At 48.0% G+C, this 12,315-nt stretch overlaps 1 protein-coding gene across 1 annotated transcript; it reads left to right on the forward strand.

Moving 5' to 3' along the window:
* Positions 1 to 6,548: 6,548 nt before the first annotated feature.
* Positions 6,549 to 7,247, forward strand: LOC148162414 (interferon alpha-1/2-like). The gene has a single exon (XM_088019274.1). It carries the CDS (start codon positions 6,684 to 6,686, stop codon positions 7,245 to 7,247), a length of 564 nt encoding a protein of 187 aa, XP_087875400.1. The 5' UTR covers positions 6,549 to 6,683.
* Positions 7,248 to 12,315: the final 5,068 nt, after the last annotated feature.

Consider the following 12,315-nt stretch of genomic DNA (forward strand, 5'->3'; position numbering starts at 1 on the left):
AGACCCGGGTCGCCATGGAAATGATTCCCTCTGACGAATAATATCACACTTTCCCTGGTTCTTCCGTGTCAAAGACTGTCATTTCTGCTGTTATGGTGACATCAACAGATACCATTTGTTAAAGGTTTTCAGAAGTATTAAGCGACATGTCAACTCTACAAGCTGTAGTGGCTTACAGCTGACCATGCTCATATCTATTTATCTATTTAAATATTTATTTATGTAAATATTTATAAGATTTCTATTCATATATTAGTATGTGCAGCTGTAGGTGTCAGCAATAGAATAAAATGTATTCTTATATTTAATCAGTTTATCTCTCTTTTTTTTAATTGAACTTTCACTATGGGAAGCGTTCAAAGAGTAACACCACGGCTAATTGCAGCTTGGCTGAAAAATGGTCGGCAGATCGGCTCCTGGGCGGCTCAGTTGGTTGAGCGACTGCCTTTGGCTCAGGTCATGACCCGGGAGTCCCAGGATCGAGTGCCGAGTCAGGATCCCTGTCCTGCGGGGAGTCTGCTACTCCCTCTAACCCACCCTTGTCTCATGCTCTCTCTCTCAAGTAAATAAATAAAATGTCTAAAAAGAAAATGGTCAGCAGAATGCCTTTATCCATCAGATCACGAACATCTGCAGCAACCACTGACTTCCTCTAAGACAAGTTGTACGTTGCCCTTAGGCTATAGGACATGACAAAGAAAGGTCCTGTTGTCTACATCTTGGTTGTTGTTGGGACTGGAATCTGAGAACAATGCTCAGACTTAGTGTTATAACGAAGAAGGGAAGGAAGTGAATTCTCTCACCTGATGCTGGAATGGAGAAGGTCAGGAAGTACCCATAAAAGCTGGGGAACCTTCGACAGGGGACTGGTAGACATGCAGGCACAAATGTCCAGTGTCAGGGGAGAGGTGATCTTGCGTTTGACAAGAAATGCCATGGCTGAGGTCCATATCTAGCAGGGAAGGCCAGCAACAGACGTGTTCATGCGGGCAGACCGTGTAGTGTGAGAAACACACATGAACTTGATTCTGAGGCTCTCCAACCATTAAAGGGAGGGGAGAGAAGAGCCACAAAGGAGACAGTGGACTCATGGTCGGACAGTACGTGGATAATAAGAGAGGATGCCGATGAGTATATTTAAGGACAGAGATGTGCTTCGAAGACCATCAGTGGATTCCTGGAAGATGTGGATTGAAACTGCCTGGCGTGTCAGGAAACTAGATGCCTTTGCGGACCTCATGAGAGTCGCTTGGGGGGAATCATAAGCAGAGACCACTCTGGAGCCGATGGGAGCATTAATAAGAGAAGTCAGTGCGTCTGAAGTGGCGGAGAATGTAGCATGGGATCTGGGGATAATGGGGTCCGTTTTTCTGTGCCTAGTTTGCCCTTTTATGCCGTATGTTTCTTCCGGAATGATTTCATGGGTTTGATGTTTTGGCAAACCTTCTTAATGGGTTGAATACTGTATTCTTTGGAATCCTGACTTCATTACAGACAATGGTCTGTCCTGTCTTGGTTCTTACTACCTTGTATATCAGGGAGCTGCTCAGCTTCAATAATTCACTAGGCAGGAATAGATAACTCATTAAATCCTTCATCAGATTGTCTATTACTACTGATGAAAGAATGTTTTTTTTTTTGGAATGACTGGTTTTATTAATTAGGCTCCTTAGGTCCTCATTGTGACCCTGTGACTACAGTAGCATTTTACCCCATTTCTTTTTCTCCAGTGTTTGATAGGTTTAACAAGTATAACAGAATACTGTGAAGATTAACTGAACTCATGCCCGTAAAGGCACCCAGCATGCATTCTCCATAAAGGGACGACTTAAATATGGTACATACCGTCTTGTTTTAATTCTGACGACTGCTACTTATGAGAATATTGTTTGTGTCTTTCTGCAGAATTCTCGGGAACAGTATGTCCTTTCCAAAGGTGGCAGCCTCCAAAACCGGACTTGTCTAGTGAAATCTACAGAAGGCCGACCAGTTCATTCCCCATTGCAAAGAAGGGTTTTTGTTTATATTCAGTGATGAAACGGTGGCTTGTGTGAATATGTGAGAGTTGAGAATAAGTCTCTAGGTGGAAGTGGAGAAGAACATGCTATTTCATTAACCTTCTGGCACCCGTCCCTGCCCTCCCCCTCCGCATTCTAGGACACGTTGCCCTCCTAGCGGTTTCCTTCCTCTGTAAGGCAGAATTCCGGACGGTACCCGTGGCACCCCTGGCACTCATCTCTTGACCTCTCAGCCTGTTCACGCAACAGCTTTCCGTTCGTTTGTGTCTCAGCTTAAAGGTTTCTCTAAAGGGCAGCACATCGCGAGTAGAACGCAAAACTAAAATGAAATGTCTAGGTTTGGCAGGAGCAACGGCAAGAGAGGCTTTGTTCTGATTTCCATCCAATGTGATGTAATAGCAGCTGTGGCGAAAAGGAAACAGAAAGCAGGATCAGGTGGAAGGGTGGGCTAATGAAGCGCCTCTCCGGGAGGACTGCCCCCTGGTGGCCACGTGCGACCAGGGCGACGACCAAGATGGAGGCCAGGCTTGGGATCTCTGCACAAATGGGACCTGTCCTAAAACTGTGTCCTGACTCTGCCTATGACAAAGAGTAAGTCTTGTCCTGAAAATCCCTATAGCCACCTTCAGTTTCGATCCCAGTATTATGGATTATGAAATACTGGACAGTGTTGGAGAACCAATTGGCAGGGCCAGGGGCAAGGGCGAGGGGAGTGAGCACCACCACCAGCTTTCCGTCCGCAGCTGCTTCTGGTCAACCAGCCAGGGCATGTGGAGGAGGCAGGCCTCGGGGCCAGGAGCCCACTGATGGGCTGCGAGAGACCACCATGCAGTTTACCTGCCACAAGCAGGCAAGGTCTGGCAGCTTCAGGACAAAGGTACGTGCGCGGCCTCCCTCCACCCCTGCCTGCCGGCTGACTCGCGCGCTGCGGAGCTGAAGGTCCCCCACACATCCAGGCCGGCACAGAAACACACTAAACACAGGGAACCCTGCCCACCCATCTACCCCCAAGAAATCCGGGAGCTCAGCCATGCCTGTGCTTGAGGTCTCCTATGTTGTGATTCAAGTAGGCGCAGGATGCTCCTTTGCTCTAAAAACCACAGCTGCACGTCTGGAAACATGAAGGTGCGGGAGGTCAGCAGCAACTTGGGAACCTGGACGGAGAAGAGAAATGTGGATGTGTCCTCTGGATCAGCGACCCGTCCTCAGGAGGTGCAACAGTAGGAATGGGCAGCATTGAGTCAACTGTGTCTCCATATCGTTCCCGAGACCGAGATGATTCAAGGAGACCCTGCGAGCAGGGCGTTCTCCTACGCAAGACGTGGCCCACAGCAGTGTCCCCAGCACGGGAGACACTGACACGACAGCAGCCTGCAGGGTATTGCAAGGAGGACGGTTACTCCAGGACCAGCTGCAAGTTCTCTTTCCTTGGCAGAAAAGTCTCCTGCCTTATGAGTTTTTAAAAGGGAGTCTGCCAACTCTTCTGAGAACTTCAAGACCATCAGTTCAGTTGACTCACACCACACCCCCCGTTGTCATCTACCACCAGAGCACTTTACGTTTGACGTGGAATCTGGAATCCTTGATCCTTCACCCTCCCCTCCTGACTAATTTCATGCCACAGCCTCTCCTGCTTCTTCCATCCTCTCTCCATGTCTATCCTTCACCGCTTTTAACAGGTGCTTCCAGTCAAGACAGTACCTCTCAACTGCTCATGTTCAACCTTGCGTCTTTGGTAGCTTCAGAATAATTCATCCCTCCGGGTTTCTATTTCTCTCCAAACAGCTGTATAAAGAAGTGGAATCCAAATGGGGGAATTGAGAGGATTGAGTTAATGGTTTCAAGGGTCTCAGAAGCGTTAGCCCGCAATCAGCTTTGGGTGTTAGCGTCATAAAACATCATCATCCTTATTCTTATCCAGAAGAAGAGCAGAATCGTTTAGGATCATCCAGTTCCCTTTGTCTTAATGCTGGATTTCCCAAGGCAATCTTTTCCTTGCCTGAGTGGATTGATCAACGAGGTAGAGCGCTCAGGCAGGGCGAGTATCCTCTCTCCTTCCTCAGAGGGTGAGCCGCTGGGGTTCTGGTCGCCATTCTCTTGTGAGCTGGTTGGTGGGACTCTTCTCATCTCTCCTCGGAGCTGAGCATATGTGGATTGAATGACAGAAAAATCAGTTGGCTGGTCTTGGAAAGCTGAGGGCCGCCCGGGACCCAGGACTTGGTCTTGTGTGAGCCTGGCCGAGGCAGCCACTGCCTTGACGTGGGGTAATTCCGTACAGCCTTCATTCTCCCCCTCTGCCAGAGCTGCTGGTCCCCAGTGTTGCTGCGTTGAATTTTGCTGACGTACCCTTTGCCATTTTTCTCAGCAGAGGCCTGTCTTTCACTTCTGTGACATTCAGATGGAACATTTGTCTCCCACCCCCGCCCGCCCCATACACCACTGTCATGTTTTGCTTTCTAGGAAAGTTGAAATGAGAAACAGAAAACTAATGTCTTGAAAATGACAGAGAAACCCAGGGCAGCCCCTTGATCTTTCTTTTCCTTCCCTTTCTATGATCCTCACGATGATGCCGAACAGGATGCGGGAGCAGCAAGTCGGGGTGTGTCCAGGAACGCACTGTGGTAAAATGAAGATATTCAAATTCTTTTTGTTGTTGTTACCTTCAAGTGAAAATGCAATATCATGAATCAGGAAAGGCAAGAAGGCTGTTTCTCCCTGACATCATAGCCTGGGCCTCACCCCCTCTGCATTCTGAGCACCAGAAACGACCAGACAAAGATGCCTAATAGAAAGACGCAGACTGAATGAACTACTGAAAGTCATTACTTTCTGTGCTGGAAGGTTCTCCTGGGAGACACAATCCGTGAATGCCCCGTGCCCAGTCCAGACATTTTAAGCCAAAGAGGTGTACCATAGTTTAAGTAAAATTAGAACACTAGGGGAGCCTGAGTGGCTCAGTCCGTTGAGGATCTGATTCTGACTCTCACCTCAGGTCTTGATCTCACACTGTGAGTTCAAGCCCCAGGTCGGGCTCCACCCTGTGGCTGGAGCCTAGTTAAAAAAAGCTTTCAAAATTGAAAAATAAGAATTGCGGTGGCAAAATAAATGTATTCCCTTACTCCAGGTACAATGATTACAGTGGGGTCTTTCCTCTCCTTGGAGAAAACAAAAGCTCACCCTTAGCATCTGAGGGCTGTTGACATTTTGACACCCGGTCAGGAGAGGAGGAGGTCAGCACCGAGAGATAAGGTCCCCAGCACAAACACTCCAGGGGCAAGGGCAAGGATCTAGGGCCAGTCATTGGTTTGCTGACAAGGAAACGGGCCCCTGCACAGCAGGGGCGTCTGGAGTCCTCAGGACATGCTCAGCCTGCCCTCAGGGAGTGAGTCCAGGAGAGCTTGGGTGGAAGCCACTCAGTCACTCCAGAGGACAAATGTTAGTAGAGGTGAGAACTACCTTGTCAGGGAGGTGTGGCTGGGAAAATCCATTTATCTGCAATTAGAACCTTCACACCTCCGCATCCAGACAAGAACAAGGCTTCCTCCTGGGGGACACTGGCACAGCCTTGGAGCGGTCTAACAAAACCTTAGTATTTACTGTCTCGCATTGGATTTTCCTGGCTATAACGCAAGAAAGGATGACATAGAATACTTGGACGATACCCAAACGGTCTGCAAGATGAGTGCGACAAACCTAGGAATCAGAGGAATAACTTAGGACTGAAGGAGTCTGTCGCCATCATTTCCTAGATCTCAAAGTCTGACGTGGAGAGGCGATCTGTGCTTACTTGTGAGCTGCCATCGGATGTCGTGTGCATGTTGCTTGTCTGAGCCTTGATGTGACGCAGGCTTTGACAATAAAATGCAAACGGATTATATTTTACGATTTAGTTGTACAACACTTATTCAACACATCAGTAATTACCTAGTGCTACACAGAAAACATATTTTGACAATGCCTTCAAGAGTATCTAGTAGCAGGTGAAGATACAAATGATTGTGTCATATGAGGCAACATTAAAATTGAGGACACTAAGAAGAGATGTTAATAATAATTTAACCTTTCACTTGCTTTAGCAATTTGGAAGGAGTTTACCTGTTTAAGTACACCAAAATCTTTATGTCTTTTCAGAAACTGTTAATTTGCATATGTACTTTATGTATTACAATTTATTTCTGTAAGTAAATTACAGTCACTCGTCCAATTTACTTCTATACTTAAGCATCAATAATGTTAAAATTTAACTTTCAGCTTAACATTTTTAGTCATTCTTAACGCTGACGTGGATAAACTTTATACTTTCTGTTTTACCTATAAAGCACACATATGAATACACTCTGTAACGAGATATACTGTGCATCCATGCTATGAAGTTTTCATGGAATGTCCAATTAAACACATCAACGAAGACTCTAGAGGCAAGAGATAATATTGGAAAAACTAAAAAATGGTTGGGAATCCGATGCTGTAAATCCAAAGAGAAAGTGCAGAAAGGAAAGCAAAAAGAGAAGTAGAAAGTAAGGGAAACGTTCAGAAATTGAAAACTCCTCTGTCCCCTACTTAAGCCACACACACAAGGGAAGATGGTCAGAGAACCCAGAGCCACGGTTCCCAGACTTGCCCACCCCAGCCAGGCCAGCCAAGCAGCGTCTCGCAGGTTCCCCAATGGCCCTGCCCTTTCCCTTCTTGGTGGCCCTGGGGGTGCTCAGCTGCCACTCCCTCTGCTCTCTGGGATGTGACCTGCCTCCGAACCATGGCCTGTTCGCCTGGAGGGCCTTGACGCTCCTGGGACAAATGAGGAGAATGTCTGCTAGCTCTTGTGACAAGTACGCAAGGGCCTTTGCCTTCCCGCAGGAGGTGCTTGATGGCAAGCAGTTGCAGAAGGCTCAAGCCCTCTCTGTCGTCCATGGGATGAACCAGAGGATCTTCCACCTCTTCTGCACAGGGGCCTCATCTGCTGCTTGGAACGAGACCCTCCTAGAGGAGTTCTGCTCGGGACTTTCTGAGCAGCTGACTCACCTGGAAGCCTGTGCCATGCAGGAGGCGGGGGTGGCAGAGACTCCCCTCAGGAAGGTGGACTCCATCCTGAGGAACTACTTCCAGAGGATCTCCCTCTATCTGCAAGAGAAGCAATACAGCCCTTGTGCCTGGGAGATTGTCAGAGCAGAAATCACGAGCTCCTTGTTTGCATCAACGATCTTGCAAGAAAGGTTAAGGAGCAAGAAATGAGACCCGGGTCGCCATGGAAATGATTCCCTCTGACGAATAATATCACACTTTCCCTGGTTCTTCCGTGTCAAAGACTGTCATTTCTGCTGTTATGGTGACATCAACAGATACCATTTGTTAAAGGTTTTCAGAAGTATTAAGCGACATGTCAACTCTACAAGCTGTAGTGGCTTACAGCTGACCATGCTCATATCTATTTATCTATTTAAATATTTATTTATGTAAATATTTATAAGATTTCTATTCATATATTAGTATGTGCAGCTGTAGGTGTCAGCAATAGAATAAAATGTATTCTTATATTTAATCAGTTTATCTCTCTTTTTTTTAATTGAACTTTCACTATGGGAAGCGTTCAAAGAGTAACACCACGGCTAATTGCAGCTTGGCTGAAAAATGGTCGGCAGATCGGCTCCTGGGCGGCTCAGTTGGTTGAGCGACTGCCTTTGGCTCAGGTCATGACCCGGGAGTCCCAGGATCGAGTGCCGAGTCAGGATCCCTGTCCTGCGGGGAGTCTGCTACTCCCTCTAACCCACCCTTGTCTCATGCTCTCTCTCTCAAGTAAATAAATAAAATGTCTAAAAAGAAAATGGTCAGCAGAATGCCTTTATCCATCAGATCACGAACATCTGCAGCAACCACTGACTTCCTCTAAGACAAGTTGTACGTTGCCCTTAGGCTATAGGACATGACAAAGAAAGGTCCTGTTGTCTACATCTTGGTTGTTGTTGGGACTGGAATCTGAGAACAATGCTCAGACTTAGTGTTATAACGAAGAAGGGAAGGAAGTGAATTCTCTCACCTGATGCTGGAATGGAGAAGGTCAGGAAGTACCCATAAAAGCTGGGGAACCTTCGACAGGGGACTGGTAGACATGCAGGCACAAATGTCCAGTGTCAGGGGAGAGGTGATCTTGCGTTTGACAAGAAATGCCATGGCTGAGGTCCATATCTAGCAGGGAAGGCCAGCAACAGAGGTGTTCATGCGGGCAGACCGTGTAGTGTGAGAAACACACATGAACTTGATTCTGAGGCTCTCCAACCTTTAAAGGGAGGGGAGAGAAGAGCCACAAAGGAGACAGTGGACTCATGGTCGGACAGTACGTGGATAATAAGAGAGGATGCCGATGAGTATATTTAAGGACAGAGATGTGCTTCGAAGACCATCAGTGGATTCCTGGAAGATGTGGATTGAAACTGCCTGGCGTGTCAGGAAACTAGATGCCTTTGCGGACCTCATGAGAGTCGGTTGGGGGGAATCATAAGCAGAGACCACTCTGGAGCCGATGGGAGCATTAATAAGAGAAGTCAGTGCGTCTGAAGTGGCGGAGAATGTAGCATGGGATCTGGGGATAATGGGGTCCGTTTTTCTGTGCCTAGTTTGCCCTTTTATGCCGTATGTTTCTTCCGGAATGATTTCATGGGTTTGATGTTTTGGCAAACCTTCTTAATGGGTTGAATACTGTATTCTTTGGAATCCTGACTTCATTACAGACAATGGTCTGTCCTGTCTTGGTTCTTACTACCTTGTATATCAGGGAGCTGCTCAGCTTCAATAATTCACTAGGCAGGAATAGATAACTCATTAAATCCTTCATCAGATTGTCTATTACTACTGATGAAAGAATGTTTTTTTTTTTGGAATGACTGGTTTCATTAATTAGGCTCCTTAGGTCCTCATTGTGACCCTGTGACTACAGTAGCATTTTACCCCATTTCTTTTTCTCCAGTGTTTGATAGGTTTAACAAGTATAACAGAATACTGTGAAGATTAACTGAACTCATGCCCGTAAAGGCACCCAGCATGCATTCTCCATAAAGGGACGACTTAAATATGGTACATACCGTCTTGTTTTAATTCTGACGACTGCTACTTATGAGAATATTGTTTGTGTCTTTCTGCAGAATTCTCGGGAACAGTATGTCCTTTCCAAAGGTGGCAGCCTCCAAAACCGGACTTGTCTAGTGAAATCTACAGAAGGCCGACCAGTTCATTCCCCATTGCAAAGAAGGGTTTTTGTTTATATTCAGTGATGAAACGGTGGCTTGTGTGAATATGTGAGAGTTGAGAATAAGTCTCTAGGTGGAAGTGGAGAAGAACATGCTATTTCTTTAACCTTCTGGCACCCGTCCCTGCCCTCCCCCTCCGCATTCTAGGACACGTTGCCCTCCTAGCGGTTTCCTTCCTCTGTAAGGCAGAAGTCCGGACGGTACCCGTGGCACCCCTGGCACTCATCTCTTGACCTCTCAGCCTGTTCACGCAACAGCTTTCCGTTCGTTTGTGTCTCAGCTTAAAGGTTTCTCTAAAGGGCAGCACATCGCGAGTAGAACGCAAAACTAAAATGAAATCTCTAGGTTTGGCAGGAGCAACGGCAAGAGAGGCTTTGTTCTGATTTCCATCCAATGTGATGTAATAGCAGCTGTGGCGAAAAGGAAACAGAAAGCAGGATCAGGTGGAAGGGTGGGCTAATGAAGCGCCTCTCCGGGAGGACTGCCCCCTGGTGGCCACGTGCGACCAGGGCGACGACCAAGATGGAGGCCAGGCTTGGGATCTCTGCACAAATGGGACCTGTCATAAAACTGTGTCCTGACTCTGCCTATGACAAAGAGTAAGTCTTGTCCTGAAAATCCCTATAGCCACCTTCAGTTTCGATCCCAGTATTATGGATTATGAAATACTGGACAGTGTTGGAGAACCAATTGGCAGGGCCAGGGGCAAGGGCGAGGGGAGTGAGCACCACCACCAGCTTTCCGTCCGCAGCTGCTTCTGGTCAACCAGCCAGGGCATGTGGAGGAGGCAGGCCTCGGGGCCAGGAGCCCACTGATGGGCTGCGAGAGACCACCATGCAGTTTACCTGCCACAAGCAGGCAAGGTCTGGCAGCTTCAGGACAAAGGTACGTGCGCGGCCTCCCTCCACCCCTGCCTGCCGGCTGACTCGCGCGCTGCGGAGCTGAAGGTCCCCCACACATCCAGGCCGGCACAGAAACACACTAAACACAGGGAACCCTGCCCACCCATCTACCCCCAAGAAATCCGGGAGCTCAGCCATGCCTGTGCTTGAGGTCTCCTATGTTGTGATTCAAGTAGGCGCAGGATGCTCCTTTGCTCTAAAAACCACAGCTGCACGTCTGGAAACATGAAGGTGCGGGAGGTCAGCAGCAACTTGGGAACCTGGACGGAGAAGAGAAATGTGGATGTGTCCTCTGGATCAGCGACCCGTCCTCAGGAGGTGCAACAGTAGGAATGGGCAGCATTGAGTCAACTGTGTCTCCATATCGTTCCCGAGACCGAGATGATTCAAGGAGACCCTGCGAGCAGGGCGTTCTCCTACGCAAGACGTGGCCCACAGCAGTGTCCCCAGCACGGGAGACACTGACACGACAGCAGCCTGCAGGGTATTGCAAGGAGGACGGTTACTCCAGGACCAGCTGCAAGTTCTCTTTCCTTGGCAGAAAAGTCTCCTGCCTTATGAGTTTTTAAAAGGGAGTCTGCCAACTCTTCTGAGAACTTCAAGACCATCAGTTCAGTTGACTCACACCACACCCCCCGTTGTCATCTACCACCAGAGCACTTTACGTTTGACGTGGAATCTGGAATCCTTGATCCTTCACCCTCCCCTCCTGACTAATTTCATGCCACAGCCTCTCCTGCTTCTTCCATCCTCTCTCCATGTCTATCCTTCACCGCTTTTAACAGGTGCTTCCAGTCAAGACAGTACCTCTCAACTGCTCATGTTCAACCTTGCGTCTTTGGTAGCTTCAGAATAATTCATCCCTCCGGGTTTCTATTTCTCTCCAAACAGCTGTATAAAGAAGTGGAATCCAAATGGGGGAATTCAGAGGATTGAGTTAATGGTTTCAAGGATCTCAGAAGCGTTAGCCCGCAATCAGCTTTGGGTGTTAGCGTCATAAAACATCATCATCCTTATTCTTATCCAGAAGAAGAGCAGAATCGTTTAGGATCATCCAGTTCCCTTCGTCTTAATGCTGGATTTCCCAAGGCAATCTTTTCCTTGCCTGAGTGGATTGATCAACGAGGTAGAGCGCTCAGGCAGGGCGAGTATCCTCTCTCCTTCCTCAGAGGGTGAGCCGCTGGGGTTCTGGTCGCCATTCTCTTGTGAGCTGGTTGGTGGGACTCTTCTCATCTCTCCTCAGAGCTGAGCATATGTGGATTGAATGACAGAAAAATCAGTTGGCTGGTCTTGGAAAGCTGAGGGCCGCCCGGGACCCAGGACTTGGTCTTGTGTGAGCCTGGCCGAGGCAGCCACTGCCTTGACGTGGGGTAATTCCGTACAGCCTTCATTCTCCCCCTCTGCCAGAGCTGCTGGTCCCCAGTGTTGCTGCGTTGAATTTTGCTGACGTACCCTTTGCCATTTTTCTCAGCAGAGGCCAGTCTTTCACTTCTGTGACATTCAGATGGAACATTTGTCTCCCACCCCCGCCCGCCCCATACACCACTGTCATGTTTTGCTTTCTAGGAAAGTTGAAATGAGAAACAGAAAACTAATGTCTTGAAAATGACAGAGAAACCCAGGGCAGCCCCTTGATCTTTCTTTTCCTTCCCTTTCTATGATCCTCACGATGATGCCGAACAGGATGCGGGAGCAGCAAGTCGGGGTGTGTCCAGGATCGCACTGTGGTAAAATGAAGATATTCAAATTCTTTTTGTTGTTGTTACCTTCAAGTGAAAATGCAATATCATGAATCAGGAAAGGCAAGAAGGCTGTTTCTCCCTGACATCATAGCCTGGGCCTCACCCCCTCTGCATTCTGAGCACCAGAAACGACCAGACAAAGATGCCTAATAGAAAGACGCAGACTGAATGAACTACTGAAAGTCATTACTTTCTGTGCTGGAAGGTTCTCCTGGGAGACACAATCCGTGAATGCCCCGTGCCCAGTCCAGACATTTTAAGCCAAAGAGGTGTACCATAGTTTAAGTAAAATTAGAACACTAGGGGAGCCTGAGTGGCTCAGTCCGTTGAGGATCTGATTCTGACTCTCACCTCAGGTCTTGATCTCACACTGTGAGTTCAAGCCCCAGGTCGGGCTCCACCCTGTGGCTGGAGC

The sequence above is a fragment of the Eumetopias jubatus genome, unplaced genomic scaffold (assembly GCF_037043125.1).
Source record: "Eumetopias jubatus isolate StellerSeaLion01/CBP00866 unplaced genomic scaffold, mEumJub1_p1.0 scaffold_15, whole genome shotgun sequence".
Taxonomy (NCBI): Eukaryota; Metazoa; Chordata; class Mammalia; order Carnivora; family Otariidae; genus Eumetopias; species Eumetopias jubatus.